Source organism: Anas platyrhynchos, chromosome 14, assembly GCF_047663525.1.
Source record: "Anas platyrhynchos isolate ZD024472 breed Pekin duck chromosome 14, IASCAAS_PekinDuck_T2T, whole genome shotgun sequence".
NCBI lineage: Eukaryota > Metazoa > Chordata > Aves > Anseriformes > Anatidae > Anas > Anas platyrhynchos.
In genome coordinates this window covers 10,157,197-10,184,010 of record NC_092600.1, presented here as the reverse complement: position 1 = coordinate 10,184,010, position 26,814 = coordinate 10,157,197, and the positions used below count along the sequence as shown (strand labels likewise).

General features: G+C 46.7%; 1 protein-coding gene and 1 long non-coding RNA gene across 2 annotated transcripts; one reads left to right on the top strand and one right to left on the bottom strand.

The window, feature by feature from the left end:
- Positions 1 to 10,293: 10,293 nt before the first annotated feature.
- Positions 10,294 to 14,776, bottom strand: LOC139998658 (uncharacterized). The gene is made up of 3 exons (XR_011803357.1): positions 14,049 to 14,776; positions 12,279 to 13,658; positions 10,294 to 11,141 (listed from the first exon to the last, which is right to left on the bottom strand). It is a non-coding gene; the product is annotated as an uncharacterized lncRNA (long non-coding RNA).
- Positions 14,777 to 16,915: 2,139 nt separating this feature from the next.
- MSX2 (msh homeobox 2) lies at positions 16,916 to 23,085 on the top strand. Its single transcript, XM_005030637.6, has 2 exons — positions 16,916 to 17,423; positions 21,008 to 23,085. The coding sequence occupies exons 1-2, from the start codon at positions 17,069 to 17,071 to the stop codon at positions 21,430 to 21,432; spliced, it is 780 nt and encodes a 259-aa protein (XP_005030694.4). The 5' UTR covers positions 16,916 to 17,068; the 3' UTR covers positions 21,433 to 23,085.
- The last annotated feature ends 3,729 nt before the right edge of the window (positions 23,086 to 26,814 follow it).

Sequence of the window (26,814 nt, the reverse complement as noted above, 5' to 3'; positions counted from 1 at the left end):
AAATGAAAATGTTATCTCTCTTTTAGCTGTAATCTCTGATTAGAACGTTTAATCAATTAGCATTGCTGTTGTCAAAACTTGCTCCCAACAAAGGATGAGAAAACCTGCCGGAGGGGGATTGCAACGGCTGGCCAATTCCAAACCATGCAGTGAGGTGGGAGACTCGTCCCTGCAAGAAACGTCATGTTTTACTAGGGTGCAACACCGAGTTTTGTGTCGTGAGATGAGAGCACTTTTCTGGCATTATTCATCTCGGAAGCACTAATAGAATATCAAATAACCCCCAAAAGAAGAAAAGCTTCATGTCAAAAATTGGAAGTGTCAAATTACACTGAAGATGGTGTCTTTTTATTTTCCACTTTCAGAAAGCGAGGGATTTGTGATCTTTGGAAAGTGCACTGCTGCTGCCGCTGTTAAAAGGAAAAAAAAAAAAAAAAAAAGGTTTGTAGGCCAACTGTGAAAAACTTGCTGCATGTTTTCCTTGCTCTATGAGTCACCTGGGGTTTAGTCTCAGAGCTGGTCATTATTGGAATTCCAACAAAAATGACAAGAATTCTTTTTCTTTTTCTTTCTTTCTTTCTTTTTATTTTTTTTTTCAGTGAGGTTTATTATCTCTCTCATTAACCCAACCTTTGTGTTACAGAGTTCTCTGAGGTCTCAGACAAGAACAGGATCTTATTGTGCTAAGTACTGTACAAACACATAATAGCTCATATAAATAGGCAGGGGATTGGGCTACAAAGAGGAGAAGGAAGAAAATACAATTGTTTCCATTTCGTACATGGCAACCTCAGACCCAGAGAAGCTTTATGACTTACTTAAAGCTGGGGACAATGTCCATGGTTTAAAAATTCACCCATGTTTCCTGTGTGAGACTATGTAGCATTAACCACAAAATTACCTTTCCTTTCCACCTACCTATCTGCTTATGAACGCAGGGCCTGTCATGCAACCCTTGATGGTTTCCTGAAGCACAGCAGGGTTTATTGTTTGGCTCTGGCCCTCCATCAAAACCTTCCACAGAGACTTCTGCTTTGCAGCTCCTGAGCCATCAGCTGCCGTGCTTGTCCGTCCACTGCAGGGAATTCCCCGGGTCCCCTGCCTGAGACATCGCTTTATCTGCACCACGGACATAGCTTCCATGTGGTGTAATCCTGGTACCTGGCCAGATAGACGTATTGACTATGAGTATTTCTTCATGAGAAATTCAAACGCAGGTCATGGCAAACACATGTGTTTGAATAGAAATCATTTATTTGAGGGCAGCGAGGCATTCGGGGGGATTCGATAAGACGTTAGGTAAGGCTCCTCCATGGTGGGTGGCTACAGGCATTTGGGCATTTCAGGATGAGGGAGAAAGCATGTTCTTGGCTTAAAACAGCCAAGTAACAGCCGGTACACAGTAACCCCCAGAGCAAAGGCAAGACAAACCCAGGGATTGTTCTCATGTCAGAGCTGCAGAGCAGTGAGATTTAATGTGTTGGCTTTTTTAATGAGTTGCAGAAAGAAGTGGACAGTGAGGTGATGAAATTTCCTGAAGTGCTGACAGACTAAGGCGTTCTTACTTAGTTATGGGAAATGCTGGAATATGCATGTTAATTGGTATGACTGTTTAGGGTTGTATTCAAGCGTGCAGTGTTCTTGGAAAGAACTGTATTGGTTTCATGTGCACCTTTTTGATGTGGTCTTCATTCCTGAGCGACGACTCTGTCTCTTAAGGATTGGAGAAGACAAACAACCATGGAGAATGCAGCAAGAGCAATGCTAGAGAGGCCCGGACTGGATTAGCAGGGGTCGAAAGGGAGCTCTTACACTTGTAGGATGTCCCAGAGAAAACAGGAGCAGAGCAAGAGCTGCCAGGAGCAGGGGCAATGTTCACTGAACCACAAGGAGATGACAGCTGTTGCACTCCTCTCTGCATAAAGCACCCGAATTTCATTCCCAAATCATAGCCTAAGAGCTATGGACAGAGATACACATTATTTTCTACCAACATATCACTCAGCTCAGAAAAAAAATTAATTAAAGACAACAGTATATCTATCAGTAAGACAGGATGAAATACTGGCACCAGACACCTGAGTATTGCAATGCAGTGGCACAACTGAGACAGCCAGAGCTCTAGCATGGGCTGGGGAATCAGGGCAAGCCTAGGGATATTAAATGAAAGAGCAGCTCCACAGTAGCACATCCCAAGTGTACTTGAAAGAGACAGCCACGCAAAATTAACCAGAACAAGACTGATTAACACAGGCTGCAGAGAGAGCAGCAGGGTCATTCAGCTGTTCAAAAGTCCTCATGACAAGTCTGCGAAGAGGAATTTTCAGAAGTCTAAGACCATAACCAAGACGATAGCATGAATAGTGAATAATTTCTTTCTTTCTCCCTTCCTTTCATTCCTTCCTTCTTTCTTTATTTTCTTTCTTTCTTTCTTTCTTTCTTTCTTTCTTTCTTTCTTTCTTTCTTTCTTTCTTTCTTTCTTTCTTTCTTTCTTTCTTTCTTTCTTTCTTTCTTTTTCTTTCCTTCCTTCCTTCCTTCCTTCCTTCCTTTCCTCCTTCCCTCCTTTCTTTTCCTTAAGATTATTTAATTCATCACAATCTTCCAATTCCAACTTGCAAATATCTAAATAAACCAAAGCAACTGTGAATTCTAAGTATTTTTATACCATTTGCAAATTGAAAGTCAGAATCTCTCAGGCTGTCTCACAGTGTTACAGAAGCTTTCTCAAAATTAGGAACCCAGAGCACTTTTCAGGGGTGACTCATCCTCAAATTTTTGCTAATTTCTGTGAGGGACAGGCAACTAACCCTGAAAATTGACTGTGGAACCTTCCTTGTTTTATTTTGTGACCTCTACTGTGTCAGTCTGAATGTACTGACATGTAAAAAAGTTTGAAGGACTAAAGTAATAAACTAAATTAGAGTTTTTCTGTTGTCAGAGCTGACAATGGATTAATAAAAGGGCCATATTCAAACCTCAGTCCCATGCTTTACTCACTCCTCTAATAGCCGAAAAGCTGTTGTGTTAGAAAAGGGTGTAATAAGGACATGTTGTCCTAGACATTGTGTTTCCTAACATTCTGTTAACTGGACACATTTTTGTGGGTTAATAACCTCACTTGTTTTCTGATGCTTACATTCAATTGCAAAAGCAGCTGAGAGGAAAAAAATGCAAAGAAAGACTAGAATAAAAGCCAAGAAAACCTTCTGTGGAAGTGTAGGTGTTTGGACATGATAGCCTTTTGGCAACTTCAGATGTTGCTTCTTTTTTTTTTTTTTTTCCTAGGTGTTTAAAGAAAAGCAATTACCTCTGTGATGACACTTAATATGCCAAAATTCAGCCTCAAGCAATTTTTTATGGCTGTGTTATAAACTCCAGAAACTACAGAGTACACTGGATCCACTGAAAGATGTTCCAGTGTAGCAGTTCTGACAGGAAACCTGTGGTTACACTGGCATCTGAAAATTCTTGAAAAAAGACAAATAAGCAAGCAAAAAAAAAAAAAACAGTGGTTTAGGGGGGTGGAAATGCTGCATGATTGGCTAGGGAGATGTAATAAATGGGCTGGGATTCTTTGCCTTTTTGAAGCTTATCTTTAAATTTTGGTACAGATTTTGCCCCTTTTGTGCTCATTCCTTTGAACAGCAAACAAGGTTTTCACCAAGGGGGTGGAAGGAGGAAACGGGGGTGCTGATACAGTCAAAAAAGGGTTGTGCCTTGAGGTATTCATACCCTGGGCAATAGCACTGTATGCAGTGGATGTTTATTCCTCCTGCTGCTGTGTTCAGGTTATGATCTTACATTTATGATCTTAGTCTTATGATCTTACATTTATGATCTTAGGGCTCTTACACTCAGCCTCGTCTGCTTCCCATCCCCCTAGCCTGCACCATGGACACCTGGTGTGTCCTTGAGAAGACACAGACCACTGCAGGGCTGGATCCCAAATCAATGCTGGCTGAGAGGCCATTGGAAAAATACAAGTGGCTTTATAACAGATATTTGACATGAGGAAGGTTTTGTCTTTTTTTATATTAATGAGTTAATTAACATTCATAACAAGAACATTAGTTCAAGACAGTATACAGAAAAGCAAATGAATGTGCCAGGGCCTGAAGCATGGAAGATATTGAGGAGTTTTCCTGTATTATGATACCTACCCTGTCCTGAGTTGTAAACCAGAAAAGAGGAATCTTTGTTCAAAATTAGGGCCAGAACAGAAATTACATCTGGTCACAACCCTGGATTTCCCATGTATGTTCCCTGCATGCATTGATCAATATTTTCTCTGGTATTTCAGTAACTGTGAATTGATTCTAAGAACCCACAAGTTACAACACTAAACAGTGTTTTCAGATATGCTTATGATGTTTATTTTAAGGATATGTCTAAATGTATCCTTCTAATTGCTTCATGGAAAAACAAGTTTACTTTATGGTTTGAGGGTGTAAGGCTTGGTATCATATTACTCCTGTATTTGTATAGGAGTGACTATTCAAATGGTTGTGATAAGCTACCGAGCCTGAAGAGCTGCAATTAGATGTTTCCAGAAGCTTGTGCCATCAGTCAGCACAAGGTGAAACAGAATTTATAAAAACACTGTACCACACTGCTTGGAAATTAAAAATAATAGTAATAATTGTTTAAATAATGCCCCTTTCACCAGCATCAAGCTGTCTTTTTTTTTTTTTTTTTTTTTTTTTTCCCCAAGACTCTTTCCATGTTTTAATATTGTTCTTTAATAACAATGTATTTAGCGATGGTTTGGAAAGTCATATTTCATATTAAATAAATAAATAAATAAATAAATAAATAAAGACAGTGTGCTTAAATTTTGTGTTTAATCCATCACTGTAATTGAACTGATTTTAAAGTATATATTTTTAAAGTAGAACAGACTCAATGAAGTGAATAAACATGGATTCTGACTGATTTTGCTGTTAAATGCAAAATCCAAAATGAAACCTTGTTTTCAGCATTTCCAGAATTCAAAGGATAAAGAAGTAGCTCTCCTTCCTCAAACCAGCCTGCTTTATAAAGGTGTTCTCCCAGCAGTGTAAATGAAGGTGCTTATTCAAACTTGCAAACAAAATCCAGGAAGATCCTTTTGGCGCTTGGTATAGAGCCATTATGCAGGTGATTAACCCATTAATTTTCAAATGTGTACGTTGTCAAATATGACAAAACAAACGAGAGGAGGATGAAAGCAAAGTTGCCAATTACGACGTTGTACAAAGGAGTCAGCCCAAATTTAAGTGACAGACCTTTCTTTTCCCTTTAGGTTAATACTGCTTAAATTGCACCAAGCAATTTGCCACATATGATGCAAGTTAAATGCCACTCCTGCAAACTCCATGGAGAATTCTGCTGGCTCAAAGCACTCGCAAGTGGCAAGACTGAATCAACCAACTTCAATTGAAATGTATATTTAACTGGATATTGCATTTCCTTTGACTTAAAATGCAAATTGCAACTAACTTAGACAGATCTAGCTTTGGATGTGGGAAATGTGATTCAGAAGCCATTCAATCAAATGGAAGTCAGGGCTCCAGAGCTTAGTTTCTGTTTCAACCACTGATTTATAAAACTATGGTTAGACAATAATCTTTTTATGCTCTTCTCTTTGTGTTAACCAGCTTTTAATTTAAGTCTGAATAATTTAAGCAGTGATTGGAAATCTCAGCATTAGAAACTATTCTAAGAAGTTGCTAGATTGCAGTATATTGCAAATATATACGTGTGTTATACATACGCTCACACACTCTTTAAATATGTTTGGGATCAGATCTCAAGGGTTTGAATGTTATTGTTTGATGAAGATATAATTCAAACAATGTAAAGACAGTTTGTTTGGAGGTAACCAAAGAAACCCTGGCACTATCCATTTTTTATCTCATCAGCTATCTTCAGCATAATAAAACATCTTCAGAAAGGAAAAAATAATATATTTTCAAGACATCACTCCAGAAATGTCAAAAAGACATTACTTGAAATATCCTGAGTAAATTTTAGAGCTGAAAAAGCTGGTATCAGCTTCTGTTGTCCTTTTTTAAACACAATTTTGTTTTTTTCCTTTTACTGGGTGATCAGAATTGCCCAGATGCCTGCTTTACCAGTCCAAAAACATCAGTGGAGACTCATCAGCCTAAAACTACAAAACATAAAATAAAATAAATTCTTAAGCTATTCTTAACACCTGCACACTAGAAAACAGAGTTTCAATCATCACTTTTCTTCCCTTTCAGGTTATTTTCCTCTTACCAGTTCACTTTGCCTGGATTGTAGAAGTGAAAAAGTTACTGTCATTTGCATTTATCTTTTTTCATTCCTGGCACAACAGAATTTGGAAGGTGGGGAGGGGAGAACGTTAATTACATAAGATAATTCCTTTAATTTGAACATTTAATATCTACCTGTTTATACTTTCTTACATTCTTGATAAAAAAAAAAAAAAAAAAGTTGTTTATTTGTTTTATAAAATCCAAAATTGGCCTGAACAAGCCCATAGAAAAGCCAGTTAATAAAATTACTCAGTATTTATGCTTCTCCCTAAAGATTGCACAGAGCAAGCAGGAGAATACACACATGAAGGAGTGTCTGTCTCTCTCAAACCCAACACTGAATGATCTCATGTTTCTCCTGCCTTTTTATATTGTTGTTGGAAACCTTTACCTAAAAATAAAGACAGAGAGAGGGGGAGAAAGGAAGAGAGAGAGAGAGAGAGAGAAGAGTTGATCTGCCTTTCTGACAGGCACATGATTTTTGGTGGCTAGGAAATTCTTTCTGTTCTTCTTCGTCTATGTGAGCTTGTGCTAGCATCATCCCTCTGCCTCCAACAGTGGGCAACTTGCACCGCTGATAAGCCATGTTAAAGCCAACTTACAATATGCTATGTAAAAGCCAACTTACAGCCTAACAGAAGGACTGAAGAAAACTCTATTGAAGAGAAAAGTGGCATTGGGTCTGAAGATTTGGAAGGGACCTTTCTGCTCTGCAGATTGTGAAGCCAGCCCCTTCAGTGGAAGTGACAGCTGGCATGAGCTGTGAAACCAGGCTTCAAGGAGGGCAAGACAAGACAAACAGGGCAGATGCTTCTCTTGGGAGGGGAGGCAGCAGCGAGGTGAGATGGGAGCTCACAACTTCTCCGTTTTCACCCAGGCACCGCTCCAGCGTCTGCTGAATCAAGCCCAGGGCTGGAGGCACCGTTTCAAGCCTATGTGGGGGCAACAGAGGTAAGTGGGGAGACAGCCTGCTCCCTGGCCACGGGCTGCTTGGAAGAGATCCTGAACAAGGAGCGAGGGTGAAGCTGCCCTCCTTCCAGGTGCGGCTGCTGCTGCTCACCCTGTCCTGTTTCTCCTTCTCCCTTGCTCATCTTGTGGGTGCAAAGCCCAGCTGAGGAAAGGCAGCCCCTCAAAGCCATGGTGCATCTCTGCATCCAGGACCATGCTTGGCTGCGTCATGGTCGGAGCAGAACCTGCTCAGGGGCAAGGAGCTGAGGAAGGGGCAGCAGACGCCACGTCACGCAAGCATTATTCCACGTGGACATTTACTACCTTCTTCTAATCTGCTTTTCTTCCCACGCCAGGTCTGATGCAAAACCAAGAATGAGTCCTTTGATTCCTTTAGGACCCTTTTGGCCCAGGTTATTGCCTGCAGTGATGTTCTGCATTTGAATCCAAGCAGTAGTGGGAATAGTGAAGGTAAATCAAGGACACCTATACCCCGTGATTTGCTCTGTGCTGTTTGTAGCCTGCAGAAGCTGCTTTTCTTGGCATTCAACGCCTTGAAAGAGAACACTCTGCATTTTCCTGCAGACAGATCTGCAGAAGAAAAATACACTTTTTTCCCCCTCAACCCCCCCACCCCTCCAAATCTGATTTTACACACTAGTCTTTCTGCAAGTAAAGGAAAGCAAAGCAGTAGTTACTAACATTAATGTTACACTTTCTATTAGAATTTGCTGTGGAGAAAAGCTTCTAGTGTTTCCCAGAAGGCATCAACAGCTTTCATATTTATTGAGTATAATCTGCCTTTTGCATTATCCTCTTTGAATTCTACCACACCAATAATAACTCTAATCGTACCATTAGCAATTACCTCCAAGGTTTCCTGACAGATTCGCCTTTATTGCTAACTGGTCGTTGTTCACTGCGAGACATTTTCTCTTTTCTCATAACCATACACATTTTTAGTGTAGTCCTATTTGAAACATGACCAAAGAAATCAAAATCTTCCTGAATAAACTAAGAATTTATATATTTACACCAAGAAAAATTGTATGATTTAGAGCACAAATGAAATTTCTAAAGAGACAAACACTTTTACTGTCTGATGTCCTCTACACCGGCATAGAGATGGTTTGCAAACTTAGCGAGTACTGCTCATGCTCCAGTAGACCTACTGGGAATTTTGGATCATGCAAAGCCTTTGTTAACATATTAGATCTTGGGCTGGTTCAAATTGAAATGGGGTTAAATCATAACTAGGGTGGCTTTGTTGGACCCAAGCTGATAATGGGGAAGCAGAGCCAACATTACCACTACTGAATGTTCCCCCAAAGCAGACCAAGGATGACTAAATTATTTTGATTGGTGTTAGTTTGAGATTTATCCCTCCGCAACCTAGAAAACTGTTAACATAATTTTAAGATGGTTTTCTTGGCATATGTAGATCAGGCTTTAACAGAGCAGCAGTGAAAAGAGTGAAGTAAAGAGCAGCAGCCCACACCCTCACCCTCTCCTCCCCCTGTGCAATGTACGGCTCTGGAATCCCAACTGCTACAGATCCAAGCATTGCTTGGGCTGTTATCTGTTGTGGGCCAAATGAAAATTCATTACTCAGATACCCTTGCATGTTGGAGCTCTGGTTGCTATCTAAGTCTCTGTGTTGTGGCTGAGAACCATCTGGAGTAAATCAAATGAAATAAAACCTCTATTAACTGAACCTTAAATATCCAGAGCTCACCGTTATCACAGTCAAACACCCTGACACTGCAAAAATATCTCTGCTTGGTACAGAATTCTGTTTCTCGTGCTTCTTCACCATTGTCACAATGCTCAGGAAATCAAGACTAAGCTGTTTGCCTGCATCCTGAAATATTTTGAACCACATTGTTATGTAGCATGGTTGTGGGGGCTGACCCATGCCAAGCCACTGACAGGATCAGGGTCCAGCTACAAACCAAACTCTTAAATACAGAGAGTATCTCTAATCATAGTGGTCTTGTTAGCACCACTTTGCAAAAAACAAGTGTCATAAAAAATGTAAAATCTTATTCAACTGTAGCGAAACAGAGATTTCTGAAAATGAGGAAGTGTGGGGAGGTAATATACAAGGAACTTCCCAGTGGAACAAATTGGGATTGTGCTCTCTCAAGAAAATGAGGAATTTTAATAAAAAGCACACAAAACCTGACTGTCTGTTACATGAGGCAAAGCCCTGTATAAGAGACTACAGTGGCCTGATGGCAAATCATCTCTGAAAGTGTTCCCTACCCAGAACCTCTGTTGGCAAGCAGCCACCTCGAGCTAGACCAAAATAATAATTAATAACAATAATAATAATAGTTTAGAGACAATGAATGAGGTTGTTTAAAATGTATTTTTAAGTGCATAGGCAGAAAGAGTGCTTATATTGGAAAGAGGAGCATTCTCCAAAAGAGGAAATATGGAAACAACACAACTCGGGATATTTCTAACTAGCTTATATGAGCAGCTGTACATGTATAGAACGAGGGAAAGCTGCACTAGCAGGGACTGAAGGACTGTAAACTGGATGAGTTAGTGGTTCTCATCTCTGATTTCTGAGAGGCTGTGCAAAATAACCCTATAAAAATTGTTGTATAGATTTAATTTCTTCATCTGCTAAATTAATATCCTTCCAGCATCTGTATTATCCTAAAATATTATTTGATTTGGTTATTACAACTCTCCGTGCATCACAAATATATATATATATATTTATACAAATGAAAATTGTTGTCCTCCTCCCAAAGGCTTGGAGCCGATACAATCTGCAGAGGAATTAGGAGCATCCAAATAAATTCCCCACCTCCTGTCCTGCGTAACGTTTCCGGGACCCTGATGGCATTCTCTGCAGAGCTAATATCAGCTCGAAATGCAATCAGAGTAATTGCGAACCCCGTGAAAGAACCCTGAATGTAATTAAATAAAGGAAAGAAAAAAAAAAAAAAAAAAAAACTCCCTGTAACCTTGGAGGGCTGGCTGGAATCCGGAGCGGAATGTGCTCGCTCCAGCCTCCGCTGCCCACCCCAGCGCATCCCGTGCCCTGGGTAAGAAAGTGCAACCGCTGGGAATGTGCTGGCCAGGGCTGGGTGTAAAAGCGCGTTTGGGCTGAGGATTTTTAGCTCTCTCCAGATCCCAGATTGCATCCAGCCGTGAGCTCACGCCCAGCACGACCGGCCGGGGACAGCGGGCGCACACGGGAGGGCTCCGGGGCAGCCCCACGCGTGCGGGAGCGCAGTGCGGGGTGCGGTGCTGCGGGCAGAGCCAGAGCTCGAGTCCCGTTGAGAGCATCCCTCGTCCCAGTCACCGAGCACAACTCAACCTAGCGCCGAAACAGCTTTAGCAGATTGCTCCGTGGAGCACTCTCCCGCCTGTACTCTACCAAGTAAAAATAAAAAAGGTCCTTAATCGCATTTCATATTTTTTTAATTGAAAAAAAAAAAAAAAGATTGATGGAAGTGCAAGTTTTCTTTAAATAAATGTTGTTTGAGAAGTAAAGAAATCAGCCAGGTGATCCCCAAGTCGGGCACTCCGATCATCAGTTTGTACAAATTTAAGTTTGTAGGTCAAAATCAGTTAATTGATTGGCTTACTATAACAACCTGGATAATCAAACAGGGATGCGGCAAGTACTGGAGAAAAAAAAAAAATCAATCGCAAAGCTGCGATAAATCTGATAATTCAGGGGACTCGGGATAGATTTGGAAAATAAGGACTGGAAGCCAAGTGGAAAAAATAACAGACGGCAGATAATCATAATTTGAGTCTTGCAGGAAGGTTGGGACACATCCCCACGCCGTGAATGTACTGCATAAATAGTAGGATTTTTTTTAGGAGCTCCGTCTGAGCACGGGATAATTCAGTGCATTTTCCATCTCCCATCCCGTCTTGTGTTCCCTGGATTTGTGGGGGAAAAACGAATGTGTGAGAAAAATGACAAATAAAATTTTTTTATGTGCATGTAGTGCATATGATAATGAACTCGGTTTATGGTTTATATGGGGAGATGGGTGTGCGTGGGCAATCTCTGTGAATAATCGGGTCTTCGAATCTAAATCAATGCAGGAGCTTTTAGTATGTAACTCTCTACACATATTTTTCCTCGCTGAAGTGGATCGTTTTGAGATATTCCTAGCCCAGACGAGCCGGAAGGTCTATGCGATAGCTAAAAGTCACTGCAGCAAGTTCGATGGAAATCGTTTGCGAACGGAAAAACAGCCGGGATAAAGAAAAACGGAGGTCACGGATCATCACTTTTCCCTTTTTGGGGAAAAAAAAAAAAATACTAAAATTTAAAATAATAATAATAAAAAAAAGAGGGTAAAAAAAAAAAAAAAAACGAGAGAAAAAAGGAACCAAGATATTTGTCCCGGGGATTTCGTGCCGCTCCAGCCCCCGACGGGGCGGGGGCTTGGGGCCGGCCGGGCACCCACCCCTTCGCCCGTCTGGGGGCAAAGGCATAATTTTTTGTCCACGTTTTTTTCGGGCAGTGGATGTGGGGTGTCCCCATGGGTCTGCTCGGGACAGCTCCCAACAGCACGGCGCCAGCAGGTGCCCACGGTTTCTCTTCCCGGGGCCCGATTCTGCGCTCTCGGGAAGCAGCGACGGCTGCACTCGCTTAGAGGGAAGTAAGGTCCTGCCCTGGTGTCCCGAACACAGGGGGACCCTTTGGGACCCGGGGTCCCAACCGCGGTCCCCCTGGACGCTCACAGCAGCCGGCACCCCGCACTCCCGCGGTCCCACTCCTCTCCGCAGCCTCTCCGTGCATCGCCTCCGAAAGGCGAGCCTCCATCCCATCGTCTCGATGGCGGTTTTTCTGCATGTAAATATATCCTCGCAAACAGCTCTTTCCTCCCCTTAAACTTTCCCATGTGTTTATTTAAAAAGTTATTACCTCGGAAAAAAAAAAAAATCGTTTTCAGTCCTTAAGGGCAAAGCTGCTAACTGCTCTGAGCAGGGAGACATCTGATCTCTCCCAGCTATCCCCTGCGTCTTGCCAAAGAGAGAATAAATATCTGATCGCAACTGAAATACCTGCGTAGAGAGAGGAAGAGAACAACCCTCGGCGGGTGGGAGAGGAGACGCTCGTATTATGCAATAATCACGGTTCATTGTACGCTCACTGTCTTAACGAGTGGATGACACCAGTGCGATAAATAGGAACCATTGTCGGGTGACACAGAGGACAATTATAACGCGTGATTGCACTTACTGCCCATTTCCAGCACGGAATATAGCGCAACTTTGCTTCATCGCAGCCACCTTCCCTATGCACCGGGAGCCGGGCTGCGTGTGCCGGGCAGGCTGAGCCCTCCCCCGGCCTCAGCTGAGGGACAGGGCCCCCCCCGGGGTGTCCGAAGGATGCTCGGGGGAAGCCTTTCCCCGCACCCTAAACAGCCCGGGAGCTGGCTCCGGAGCTAACAGCTGGGCTCCTCCATCCGTCAAAACAGCTTCGGAAATAGGAGTCCAAGAGACTCAAGAAGAGGACCTAGATGGAAGTGGCGGTAACCAGAGCTGACCCTCGGAAGCTCGGTTTAATTCCTTTCTAGCGTCTGGGGATAAATGGACAATTTATATTATTGCAATGCCTTTCTCTTGGTTTCAGGTCTAATCTGGAGCAAGGCAATGAGACAAAAATCTTTCCAAAACTGCTACTTATTATCTCAGCGTACACCTCGTTTCGGGGTAGTACTTAGGCTTGATGCACACTCTGATGCCATCATCCTGCCTTTTTTTTTCTAGTCAAATCGGAAGCCTTAACTTAAAAACCTTTTTTAAAGGACTTCCACACGTCAGCTTCACGGCGACTCATTAAAAAATAATAAAATAAAAATAATAATAATTAAAAAAAAAAAAAAAAACACTAGTCCCTCCACTTTAGAAAATGTCTTATTAACCAAATCGATCATAAAAGTAGAGGAAATTCTTTGGGGGCTGTGTCTCCTGAAGAACAACGCGCTCCCCACTGCCCGTGGGTATTTTATTCCCTTGAGCACGGGCTGGTGCTATAGGGAGGGCATCATTCCCGTAGTGATCCGGATCGTCTCCCTCCGGATTTACACCGGTGAGAGGGGGATCTCCCTGCAGAAACCTGGACCTCCCCGCAAATCACCATGGGCAGCCCTCAGAAACTTTACGCCGTGGCATTTCGCGGTGGGGATGCTGCCCGCGGCCCTTCGGATGGAGGAGCGAGGATGCTGCGGCGGTGCCTCCCCGTCGCCTCCCTCCGCCCCCGGGCTGGGAGAGGCAGGCGGAGGTGGGCCGGGGGGCAGCCCGGAGCCCGGGGGGAGCGGGGGAGGCTGGAGGCGGAGCTGGCCGGGACGGGCCGTCGCTGCTGCTGCTGCTGCTGGAGCCGGTCAAACTGCACAGCCACTTCCCCCAGGAGCTTCCCTTTCATCTCCCCGCTCCTGGCGCCTGCAAAACAGCCTCAGTTTGTCTGCGACGTCTCTCCTCCCCCTGCCCTCCCTCCCTCCCCGGCCCTTTCCAGCTGAGAGCCCCGCCGCGGCTGGCAGGGGCTGATGCTGCCGGAGGATGGGGGGAGGCCGAGGGAAGGGGGGCGCGGGGGGCTCCCGGGGCATCTTTGGGATCTGCCCGTGCTTACTGCCAGGCTTTCTGAGGGGGACACACGGGTGTAGGGCTGGGAAACAGCCCCGGGGAGAGGCCAGCCCGAGAACCGGGCGGCACCCGCCGAGCCCCGACGGCCAAGCCCCGACGGCCGAGACCGGGACCGCCCTCCCCGGGAGCGGGGACACCCTGGAGACACTCAGAGGGGACCCCCACGCGGGGGACAGACCCCGGACTCACGTCGGTTCCCCGGGACGGGTCAGTTCCCTGCTGGTCTGAGGCTGGGTGCTCTCTCTGAAATCGTGGGTCCGGGGAAAGCCTGAATTCCCAGAAATTTCTCCAAGCCCTGTCCTTGCGAGCTTTCCGTCCCGGCATTCAGTGCCGTGCGGGGCTTCTTTCTCCTATGTTTAATTGATAGGAGGAGGATGAAGGAGGGGAGGGGTGAGGGAGGAGAGAAACCTCCAAGTTCAGGCTTCAGAAGGAAAAATGCTCTACGGGCTAAGGCTGAAGAAGGGCAAACGACATGAGCAAGCCCTGCCGTGCTCTGCAATCCCCAGCACCCCTGTGGCACCCAAAGCCAGCCAAACCGGGCTGGACGAGCCAACTTGTGCTCCTTGCTTCATGACGCCCTGAGAAGCATGTCCCTTGGTCCCCCTCCTGCCTCCAAGCTTCCCAAAGGAGGACAGCTCCCCAGATCCATGGGGACAGCGTCTAGGCCCCAGCCAGGCAGCCTCGGAGAGGAGCGGCACCCAAGGGACGTGAGCCCCAGCTCGATGTCACCGTGACCTGCCCTCCTGCGAGCTCTGCTTCTCCAGGCGCCCTTCCAGCGGGCATTGACTTCGGGAGCGCGGTATAATTATCTGTAGCATTTTCAGCAGCCCCACAATGGCTTTCCACGGATGGTGCATTGTTCTTGACACACATGCATTGTTCTTGTATGTCCATCAATTCTCATTTACTTGTCACTGTGCAGGAAGCATGGAGAAGGGAAGGGAAAGGGGGGGCTGGAGGGGAGAAGAGGGACAAACTCAAGCCCACAGCAGCAGGAGAGCTTGCAAGGCCGGGGCTGGGAACTGCATCTCTCTGCGAGTATCTCTCAGCAAAGAGAAGCATTCTGCTGAAGGAGAATGGGGATAGCAGAAAGAACAAAAGACGCATAAGTTTGTGGGACAAACTATTATTTTCACCCATGGATAAAAAAGTAAAAATAAAAACTTCAGGGTCTTGTTGCTCAAAACGTAATCTGTCTCATTCGGCTTAGCTAGGCTAGTGAAAAGCATCACATCTCGTTGCAGATCTTGCCTGGTTTTAATCCTTAACCCATCGAAGTCTGCAGTAATACTACCAGCAATAAATGACGACTGTACAAACCCTACTATTAGCCCCACTGATCAGTGGGGTTTTGTAACTCGGCTTCTCGTACATTTCCTCCCACTCTTCTTCCCACGCCACAAGCACTTGCCCCGGTCCCAATTTGTCGTGTGTGGCACCTGGCGAGGGGCTACCGAGGCTGGAGAGGCTGCCGGGAGGAGGGGGGGGTGGATGAAGGGGGGCCAGGAGGACCCTTGGGACCAGCACAGCTCACTCATTACAGCCCCTTCTTCAAGGTGCTCTCTGGCCTGGACTGGCTGGAGGAGCATGGGCCGAAGAAAATCCCAGCAGAACCAATTCCTCTCCCAAAAATATTCTGAACTATCCTCTAGGAAATGTCACAAACACCCCGGCTGCGGAGTGAGTGGGACACCGTGCTTTGTGTTAAGGGGACCGGGAACATCCAGGACTGCTGCATAGGCTAGCGAGAAGGTCGGAGTCCCAAGCAAGAACCACATTAGCTGGTGAAAACCTGCATATTTTGTGGAAGGACATAACCAAAAAGGCTCAGGGAACACAGACCTGCAGCTGTCCAGGACCAAGCCCACAGCCTTGTCTGAGCCTCCCCTGGAGTCAGGGCATGGAGCGCGGAGCTGAGCGCACAACACCAGACCGGACAGATGCTCTGCCACCTTTCCAGCGTGTTTTGGGTTATACAGCCTCGGTTGTAGCTAGTACCAAGACGGATCCCAAACTCTGCGTTTTCTGGACGTTAAAAAAAAAAAAAACAGCGAAAGTTACGGGCACAGCATGAACTAACGCCCGGTGTAAGATTAAAATAATTACGAAAAGAACACTATGCATTTGCTTTTATCCACGCCGTAATTAGAAACGCTTTTAAAAGGATACTCTTTATTCATACCACTGGTAGGAAGCCCAAAAGTGAGAGAATCGCTTTCATAGTACTAGTCTGATATGCCTCTTAATTAAGGACTGCGTGGCCCTAATTTATTAAAGCTCATCTATTCATCACGTGTGTAATTGACGCTGGAAAAATAATAATTAGAGATCTAACCTCCGCAGCGTGTTTTCCCTCAGCTCGGCTCCTGCTGCCGAGGAAACGCAAACAACCCCCTCTTATTTTGGGGTAAAAAATGCGAGGAACAAGCTGCCGCGGTTCTTCGCTGAGTGAGGGTCCAGAACCCTTAGCATACACACACACAGTGCCCTCGGGAAAAAATAAATCTCGTTTTTAGAGGATGCGGCCGGGGTCGGGCAGACCCCGGGAGGGGGCGTCGGGGCTGGGGCGCGGCGGTGCCCGGGGGGCGTCGGGGGCGCGGCCGGGGGGAGACCGGTGAGGGCCGGGAGGGGCCGAGCCGGCGGCGAGAGGAGGCAGAGCCGCGATCTTCTAAAGTTTTCCTCTTCGCCTAATCATCAGCCCTTAATTACCCCGGCGGCTCTTTTCTTGCTTTGCTCTGATTATAGCCCTTGGACGGCTCCTTAATGGCACGGCTCCGCTGGCTGCCCGTGTCATTAAGCGCTAATTCATTTCGGAGGGGACTTGGGGGAGAGAGAGGGGAGGAGGGGAGGAGGAGGAGGAGGAGGAGGAGGGGGAACACCCTAAGCAAAATAAGCCCCGGACACACAAAAAAAAAAAAAAAAAAAAAAAAAAAGATAAAAATAAATAATAAAGTTTCTCCCCACCCTCCCTCCCCCGAGCCAATGGCATGAGTCACCCCGCGACGTCAGGGCCCAGCTCGGCCTCTGATTGGCCCGCGGGGCGTTTACTCCACTTCCCAAAGGAGGAAAGAGCCGGGGAGCCCCCAGAGGGGGGAAAAAAGGGGGGCGGCTCCGCAGCGCCTCACTCGCGCAGTCCCCGCGCAGGGCCGGGCAGAGGCGCAGCGCAGCTCCCCGGGCGGCCCCGCTCCAGCCTCCCTCGTCCACCCGCGATGGCTTCTCCTTCCAAGGCGAAGGAGGTTTTCTCCTCCGACGAGGAGGGCCCGGCGGCCGGCTCCGAGGAGCACCACAAAGTCAAGGTGTCCAGCTTGCCGTTCAGCGTGGAAGCCCTCATGTCCGACAAGAAACCCCCCAAAGAGCTGCCGCTGGCCGCGGCGGGGGGCAGCGCCGACGGGGCGGCCGTGGGCACCTCCAGGAACCTGCTGCTGCCGGGCCACGGCTCCCGGGAAGCTCACAGCCCCCCCGGGGCTCTTACAAAAACCTTCGACACCGCCTCGGTTAAATCGGAGAACTCGGAGGACGGCACGTCCTGGATCCAAGAGGCCGGCAGATATTCGCCTCCGCCAAGTGAGTGGCTGGGGAAGAGGCGGAGGGCAGCGCAGGGCTGCGCGGCGCCCCCGCGGATGGGGAGCGAGGGGAGGCGGGCACCGGGAACCGGGTACCGGGCTCCGAGCCGCGGCCCCGAGCCGTGCGGCTCCCCAGGCACCGAGCTGCGCGGCAGCACGTTGGCCATATCCATCTAGACGCTGTATTTCTGTAGATGTTGCTTTTTGCCTGTGTTTACGCTTTATATTCACGTTACTTGGGTGTTTATATACATTCCAAAGTTATATATTTACGCATCTATATATGATTGTATATATGTAAATATAAAATACTTTTTTTTTTTTTTTTTTAAACCGTACAAACATCAGGATCTCCCTTTCCCCACCTTCGGCTCCCCGGCTGCCACTTTGTACTTTTCTGTCATCCCCTTGCAGTGAGAACTGGAATTTCTCCATCTCCTTCTCGCTTATACGAAATGTTCAAAGCAATCTCCTTCTCGCTCTTAAATCCCAGGAATTCCTTCCTTTGCATCTTGCGTGCCTTCCGTGCGCTGTCTCCCACTGCGGTCTGTCCTGGCCCGGTGGATCTGTCCTGCCTCTCATCCTCGCTGCAAGCAGCCTGTCAAAGTTTCTCGGACTGGGCCTGCCCTCTTTACCCCCCGCCATGTCTCCCGACCCCTTCCCACCACCGTGGGGACACAAATCCGGAGGTGACAGGTCACTTTATAAACCCCTTTGGGGTTTGACCCGCGCTGCTTTGTCTGTGTTGAGTTGCATTTCGCTTTTGGCGAGATCTCCCCCTTCCCGTTTTTGTTTTAAAATTTCAATTGTATTTAAAAAAATAATTTAAAAAAAAAATAAAAAAGAAATTAAGAGCCCAAAAACTACCTACAAGAAAAGGTGAAAAGCGTAGCCCGGCAGTGCTTGACTCTGCCTTCCCATCGCCAAGAGCCTTGGTGGAGAGGCACCTGTATTAGCAGATCGATCTCCACTAATCTGTGCATCCCTGGCTTGCCTGATGAAAACTAAATTCTCTGCTTTATGCAAGTTAATAGCTTTGTAGATGCAAACTATTTATCAGGACGCTCTTGCAGAATTTGCTCCTATAAACTAATATTACAAGAAGAAAGTTTAGTGCTATTATAACTCATCTCGTTTTGAGACAGTTAATTCGTTTTTGGTTTCAGTCCCTTCTTTTCCTTTGCGATTACTCCGAATTAATTAGATTTCTAACGTGCTGGAAGAGAGCCCGTGAGAGGGATCGGGAGGAAAACAGGCCGCCCATGTCATTGCGGAGTAGCTCCGCTTTGCGACTTTAATATACCCTCGCGTACTCGGGAAAAGAAGCTTGTGTTCCTACCCAGACCCCCTCTTTTACAAGACAGGGCCTAATCTTCTCTGGATACTTTTTTTTTTTTTTTTCGAAATTCCACTGTTACTGTATTAAAATCAGTAATTGTCGAGATCTGGAAAATAGCCTTGTAAAGGACTTCAGTATCTAGGGAGTTCAGGTCCCGTGATTTCAGGGGGATATGGGGCGAAAAATGATCAGTGATAGGAGCCTTAGCTCGGGAAGGTTCTTCGGCCTCGATCGTCTTTCTCATTTCCCTCCTCCCCGGCTCTCGACACCATCAGAGCCGCGGTGACAGTGCGGGGCAATGAGCAGTGCTCCCGCAGGACGCCCCTCTGTCCGTGGAGGGCTTTGACGTTAGGATGAGCTCCTCGATCTATGATTATTAATATTGCAGGTGGGATGAACTAAGGAAGTGATGATTTTTGTCAGCCGGTGGACAGAAAACAGACGATAAACAAGGGGGAAAAAAATCAAAACAAAAAACAGCGGAACAAATCATTGCAGCAACTGCTTTAGGACTGGCACGGGGTAAACAGAACTACAGGCTCTGCTCAGGCGACCATCCCTGCTTCTTGTCAGAGGCTGGCTGTCATTTAGGGGATAGCTGGGGGAAAAACTAGTGGACGTTTGGGTTTATTCCGAGGGCACTATTTGTCTGAGATTTAACTTAACATGACTTTTTTGAAGTTTCTCCCGTGCATAGCAAAAGTCGGGATGAGTCGGGCTAACCTGAAACCCGGGGAAGGCGCTGGGATGGGGAGCGATCCCGGAGCGACCGTCTCCCTTTTAAACCCCATCCCTTCTGGAAGCAGCTGGCTTATAGCTGGGTCTTTAGAAATCCGGAAAATAAATCTTTTTCGTTTTAAAAAGAGAGAGTGGAATAGCGGCGAAACCGGTAGTGAATTTAGTGTAGTTTGCGTCAAGTTTTAGGAGTGCACCAAATGTCACGGTTAGCAGTTCAGTTATTAAAATGCTCTCGTGTGATCGTTAGACGGCATTTGACAAGTTGTTTTCCGAGAGGGATTTATTTTTTTTCGCGTTCAGTATCTAGTAAGAAGAGAAATCTTGCTTTCTCTTATGGAGCTGTTTTCTCCCTCCCCTTTCTGAATTTTTGAACGCTTTCTTCGTGAGACTTTTTTTTAATTGCAAGATACTCATTTCATCAGCTTCGCGGACCAGTTTATTTAAAAATAAACACATAAATAAGTGAAAGTTAAAACGGTTCGGAAAACACTGAGAAGTGTGTGAACCAGACATGTACAAAGTTTAGCAGCTACTTATGAGAGACTGGGTGACAATTTCTGTATCAGGCTTGGGAGCCTTGTATGTCCCGGGAGTGATCCCAAACATAGCCAAATTGCAAAGTTTTTCAAAACAGCAGAATGCTTTTAAAATCATTCTTTTAATTTATTATAGAAATGTAAAATTAATTTAAAGACAACTCAGCCATGTGCTATCTCTGGAACAAGTGCCTAACCTGGTTAGTGTTATAAGGAAAGCACGAAAGGTAGCAGATTTCCTGATTTGTATTGGGTACAGATGCTGCAGCTATGTGGCATAAATATGGCAGATGTCATAAGAACTAAGTATTGGATGAAAAGTATGATACTTGCTGAAAACAGAAATTACTGCTCGAGGAAAAACAAACAACACTTATTAAGTAGAGTGGAAAGCTGCTCTTGATTTCAATGGTAGAAGGAATAGCAAGAATAACACCCAATTATCCCAAACATAAAAATTATCAGATCCTGTTCTTCAACTGCTGGGATAAACTCTCACGGGGTTGACTTGTTACTCTTGGTGGAGGAATCCTGGAATGGGCTTGTCTCTCGCAGCACAGTGCTTTTGTGAATCTCCTGCTTCTGCCTGCATGTTTGTCTTGTGCTGTGTCGGGGTTACTCCTCCAGTTCTAAAGCTACCAAGACAGCTATATTGTGTGCTTTATTTCCCCATGCTGTGACTGCTAAAGTGATATGCTGGGTATCTCTGAATCCTATTTGCCTACAAGCTATTCCCTTAAAATCACAGAGCCAAACTTTCAGTTCCCAGGACATCTGCTGAAATCCCATAAACTTAAGTTTGTCTAGTAAGAGATTTGCAGTGCCGTTTGTAAAAATGGCCTGTTCTAAGGGTATCACCTGATGGGACACCCCATATATCTATCCCCCTGGGGTCTCTCAAGTGCAGCATGTCTCTCCAAAGCACCCAGGTCTCCCTGCCTTTGTGGTAACCAGCCTTTTCCTTCCTTGCAGGACACCTGAGCCCCACTGCCTGCACCCTGAGGAAGCACAAGACGAACAGAAAGCCCCGAACCCCGTTCACCACTTCCCAGCTGCTGGCTCTGGAGCGCAAGTTCCGCCAGAAGCAGTATCTGTCCATCGCTGAGAGAGCCGAGTTCTCCAGCTCCCTCAACCTTACAGAGACCCAAGTCAAAATCTGGTTCCAGAATCGGAGGGCCAAGGCCAAGAGACTGCAGGAGGCTGAGCTAGAGAAGCTCAAAATGGCAGCGAAGCCCATGTTGCCGTCGGGGTTCAGCCTCCCTTTCCCCATCAACTCTCCCATCCAGGCCGCCTCACTGTATGGAACATCCTACCCTTTTCACAGACCTGTGCTTCCTATCCCGCCCGTTGGACTCTATGCTACTCCTGTTGGATATAGCATGTACCACTTATCCTAAGAAGATCAGAAAGACAAAGCGACAGCAAGACAGACTTCCTGGTGGATCTTGTCCAAACCTGAGAAGGCAGTACCCCAACCAGTACTGGCCATTCTTACTGCAGGCTTCTAAATGCCATCCCGAGTGTACAGGAGTTCGCGTTAGCAAAGCAAGGCATCCTGTATGCTACAGGTTGGGTGTCTTCTGAGAGTGCTCTGAGCACTCAGAGTCTGATCCTCAAAGAAAAAAAAAATGTAAAAACAAACAAAAAAAAGAAAAAACATTTGAGCAAATGTAGGGTTTTTATACAGTGCATGTAAAAATAGAATAAAAAGGAATGGGTGAAAAAAATGTTTTATGGAGGCAGAATTTCCCAACACCTTACATGATGGGGCCCAACATGTGTTTAAAGTAAAAGGGGTACATGCCCTAAACCCACACTCTCAAGTGTCATCATTTACTATGGGGGCAGGGGGAGGGAAATAAAAAGGTATAATTAAGGTGTTCGGGAGGGTTTTTGTTTTCTTTGTTGTTGTTTGTTTTTTAAAGAAAGCAGAGCCCTTAGATACAGACACCATGTAAATAGAAATTAGCCCCGGTAGAGTCTGAGTGAAGTTCAGAGCCAGCAAGTTCCTGCATTTCTAGGGGTAGGGAAAGGTTTTTTTGTTTTGTTTTTCATCCCAAACATCGACGAACCTTTGCAACAAGATGAGGGGCCCTTAAATGCAGAAATTAAAGTATCAGCTTTATCCACAATTGGCTCTTCTAATGCCTTTATCTGTATAAATTAAAATTTATTGTTTGTGAAGCACTGCGAGGGGAGGTAGAGTGCAACGGAAAGTTATTAGGCATTCTAGTCTTTATCTCTTCCTACTGGTGTGCTTAGAAAACTTTGTCTACAGCCAGGTAACCGTGGCTCTGCGATGGTTTTTGAAAACCATTCAAAAGGGAGGAAGGCAGTTTCTGGGGAAAGAAGACGTGGGTTGTTTCCACAGTGGTGGTGAGCAAGGGCTGTCAAACTCTTCTGTGGAGATGTTTGGTATTTTTTGTTAGTAATTACAACAGTCTATATTAAACAGAAGAATCCCCCATGTCTTCCTCTCTTCCCCTTGCAAAGGATGCTAATGTTAGTGACTCATGCTTCAAGCCCTTTTAAGGAGAGATCCAGGTATCAAAATCCAACAGCATTACTTGTAGGATGGTGGGGTGCCAAGAGACTGCATAACCTCTGTCCCTGTGGGAGCTCCCCAAGTGCTGGCATTGTCTTCCCCGGGCTTCTCCTTGTAACTATTGTATTATGTGTATTACTCTTGCTGAACTTTGTGAGAAAATTCCTCCAAAGTCTGTGGAGCACTGAAGGCAGAGATTGTCCTGGATTTATTTTCTTAGCATGTTGAGAAGAAAGCAAAAAGAAAAGGGCAGTAAAATGAAAAAAAGCCACGAGGTTTTGCTGGTTATAGTTTGTTTTGACCCAGGCACTGTCACCGCTCGGGACTCACTATAGATGAACTTCCCATCTCCCTTCCCCTCACCCCCAATCTTCCATTATAGGAAAGTCCCTTTGAAAGGGATGCCTTGTACAATTTTATATATTTTATTGAAGATTTATTATTTCTTATCTCTTATTTCGAATTAAATTAAAAAAAAAAAGAAAAAAAAACATGTTTAATCACGTGTGGGTCTGTGAGTGTTTGGAGTTCTTTAAAAGGTAACTTCTCTCCGTGTGTGTTTTGCAGTGCTGGGTCAAGTTCAAAGGAATGTTTTGGTTGCCTTTATGATTATTTCCCCTTCTGAATCTGAATTAAAGCCAAATTTGCAGCACATGAAGGTGAATTGCAAGTCAACAATTCAAAGTCGAAAGCCAAACCTTTTATGAGGTTTCCTTGTTTTTAACAACCCCTTTTAGGCGCCTCTGTTCTTTACAGCATCATATTCTGGTGATGTTTCCACTGCTTTTCTTAGCTCGTGAGCTCTTCTCTTTTGCTCAGGCCTCTCCCCTCAACTCGCCTTTTCCCTGACCTCAAAGCTGTCTCTAGTGGGTTGCTGCTTTCAGCCCCAGACACTTCTGGGTGTCCTTTAGTGCAGTGAGGGCTGGGCAGGGACCCTGCAATACTTCAGCACAGTGGCATTTCAGGACTCCCACCTGCTGTCACCCTATTCCCTATCTTCTGGGGCAGCCTCCCTAAAGGGACTCTCCTGCGCTGCCCGGAGAGCAGGTGCCTGACCATATTCCTAGCCCTCTCTGCTGGGGGGCCCTCGGGTGTGCAGGGATGAAGGGGGTGCCCGGGAGGTCAGGGACAGAGAACCGTGGGTCTCCAAATCCCATTCCTGCTGGCCCAGCACGGCACCTTGCATTTTTCTGTAGGAGTCTTTTAGGGGTTTAGGAGCGACCTCTGGGCTCCGAGCTGGGCCGGGAGGTGCGTTTACCTCCATTGGAGCAGCTGGGCGATTTAATTCAGCCTCACTCCGATGCACGGAGGAAAGCTTTCCTCTGCCCCACGCTGGTCCTTGGGCTCCGTGGGAAGGGTTCTCAGCACCCTGCAGGATCGGGCCTCAGCTGTACGATGAGGGAAGGGCCGGGGGGGCGTGGGGGGATAGAAAACCTCCCGAGCGGGGCTGCCCGGAGGGGCTCCGGGCATCGCGGATCCTTCCCGGCCAGCCCCACTCGGCCAGCTCCCTGTTAACCTTCCCGCTTCGCGACTGTAGGGAACAAAGCTGGGGGAATCCAATCTCCACGCAGACTTTTCAAATTAGCATTTACTGCCGGATAAAAAACGGGAGACAACCGCTCCTTTCTCGGGCTCTCCCTTTCTGAAGCGTTATCCCCTTAACTCCGGGGCAGCGCGAAGCCCCCCTCGCCCCTCTCCTTCCTTCTCCAATTGTGCCGAGTGCTTTCTAAGCTGGGCCGGGCCGGTTATAAATAAACCAGCGGTATTTTTTAACCTTCAGTATAAATCAGCTGTGTCAGGGATTACAGCTAAATCTTTTCGCTGGAAACTCTGAGCGCAGGAGCTTTGTGTGTGTTATGATAGATCCTTAAATGGATACAGATTTATTGCAGAACACAAGGGTGTTGAAGGAAAAGCTTCCAAAACTCGGTTACAACCTTTGGTATGGGAAAGGCAGGACGGATCCGTGACACCTTCCCCGAGCTTGCGGATGGCATGACAATTCACCCTGCGCCCATTATTAACTTGTTCCAATTAAATCCTTCAGAAAGGCCGAGTTAATTGAGTATTATATTTTATTACGAGGGAGGTGTCAAGCTTTACTCATGAGACTTCATCATCGGCCTAATGGGAGCTGCCCCGCAGGCAGATCTGTAACTGAATAAATTACAGCAAGGCAGGGAAATCAGAATGCTACCATTAAACGCGATGCACTTACTGAAATTCCTCCTCCACTTTCGCAAGAGGCTGTGGAGGTGTGGCTTTAATTAGTTATTTTAATGCAAAGTTAAATTGTTCCCAAAGTATTTTCTGACACAAAGCAGATGCGATGATTAGAAGTTGAGTGAGACTGAAAGGAGTTGGCATCTGTTCCAGGTACATCTATATATTTTAAATTTCCAATAGAAAGTGAAAAATAATTAGAGCAATAAATAATAAACATTAAAAACAACGCGATAAATTATCCCGATCCCTAAAATCCCGACCTGCTGAACGGTAGCTCAGGCCAGCCGGGCGCAGCGCAGGTCTCCCGGGACCTTAATTCACGAGGTATGGATTTGTTGACATAAACAGTTAGGAATGGGCTCTCTGACTCGCTACGGCCAAGCGTTCATTACCTAAAGCCACGGGCGCTTGGAGCCTGCATTTCATGTTGTCACATTGCCTTGTCAAAGCCCGGAATTCCTGCGTTTTATGGGGAAGGAGGAACGCTCGGTGGCTACGGCGCGTCTGCGAGCCGGCGTGCCGGAGGGCGCAGGGCTTCAGCCCCGCCGGGAGCCTCGCTGCGAGGCCAGGGGCAGCCGGTACCGGGTTCGGTGGGGAGGCACAGGCTTCACCGGGAGTCCTCCGGCCCTTCGGCCCGGCTCCCGGGGCCGCAGCGCCGGGAAGGAGCCGGCTCCCGACTGGGCACCGGCTCCCGGCAGCGGGGCAGGACCGGCCACCTGCTCCACCGCCACGGCACCCGGGATGGGGATGGAGACCCCGGGGACGGGGACGTAGCTGACCTCCGAGCCGGGCAGAGCTCGGGGGGAAGCGGAGCCCGGCGGCGGCATCCTTCCCCCGGCAGCCAGCCCCGAGCCCCCGGGCGGTCTCCGCGTCGCAGGCAGCCTGCGCCGGGGATTTACACGCACCCACGCAGCATACGGGGACACGCGTGTGTGTGTGCACATGTGCATCTCTATACTGGCCAACTATTTCCCTATAGACTCTGGGTGTCCCGGCACACAAATGCCGTGGGCAGTGCCAGGGATCGCCAGATTCGCGCACGCCCGGGGTGTTGCAGGATTTCGGGGGGTGGGGGGGGGCGGGAGTGCTGTACACGCACAGGAGGAGGAGGAGGAGAGGAAGCCAAAGGGCGACCCACGAGCCCCACAGAGCCCCGGTGGCCCCCGGCCCGCTCCGGGGCTCCGGCAGGAGACCCCAAGGAGACCGCGCAGCTCCCGCGCAAGCAGGCGGGGACCCGCGGAGCCCCTCCGGTGGGTCCGGGGCGTAACGACCCCGGGGCTCTACAGGCAGAAGGTCATCATTTTGTTTTCTCTTGAGCATATTTCCCTCTTCTATTCATGCCCAGTTTAGTTTCGCCTCAGATTTGCATATATCTGCTTATTAGAAAATTATTAAAAGGATGTAGAAGTCGTTAAACGAGACAAAAAAAAATCACAGAACAAAACAAAAAAGTATTCAGGGTTGCTGTACTTCTCTCGTGCCTACGATCAATAACCATTAAGAGGATTTTGAAAAAAGAAAACAAGAAAAAAAAAAAAAAGCCTTTTCTGGGGGTCATTTCTGGAAGTTAATCTACTTTAAGCAGTGCCCACATTATTTGCCTAAGAAGTCCCTCTTGCAAAATAAAAACAGAGAGGTTATTCCGATTTTTCCCTGCCAGAGCAGGGAGGACATTTTTTCCAGTGAATTGCATTAACGGTCTGAGGGCAACTGCATCGTTCATCCCCGCACTGGGAAGCCCAGGAACGAACTGCCGCACGGCTCACACGCCTTTTCGGTGTCGGACGCCACTGTGAAAGAAGGGCGGCTTTGGGGTCTTTTTTTTGTTGTCCATTTTTTTTGTTGTTGTTTTGGTTTGATTTTGAGTCCCTTAGTCCCTCGATGTGTGTTTCCCACCGTAATCCATAAGGCATTTGGCGGGTGCTACTAGTTGCACGAAAGGAATAAAAATCTTTCCATCCATTATATTTCAGTCTTTTAACACCAGAGCAATTCTGTCCCTGCTGTT

Excerpts from the sequence above, each read along its gene's own strand:
- MSX2 (XM_005030637.6), top strand. The coding sequence starts at position 17,069 with ATGGCTTCTCCTTCCAAGGCGAAGGAGGTTTTCTCCTCCGACGAGGAG. Across the intron at positions 17,424-21,007 it reads CAGATATTCGCCTCCGCCAA|GACACCTGAGCCCCACTGCC; the intron begins GTGAGTGGCTGG and ends CCTTCCTTGCAG.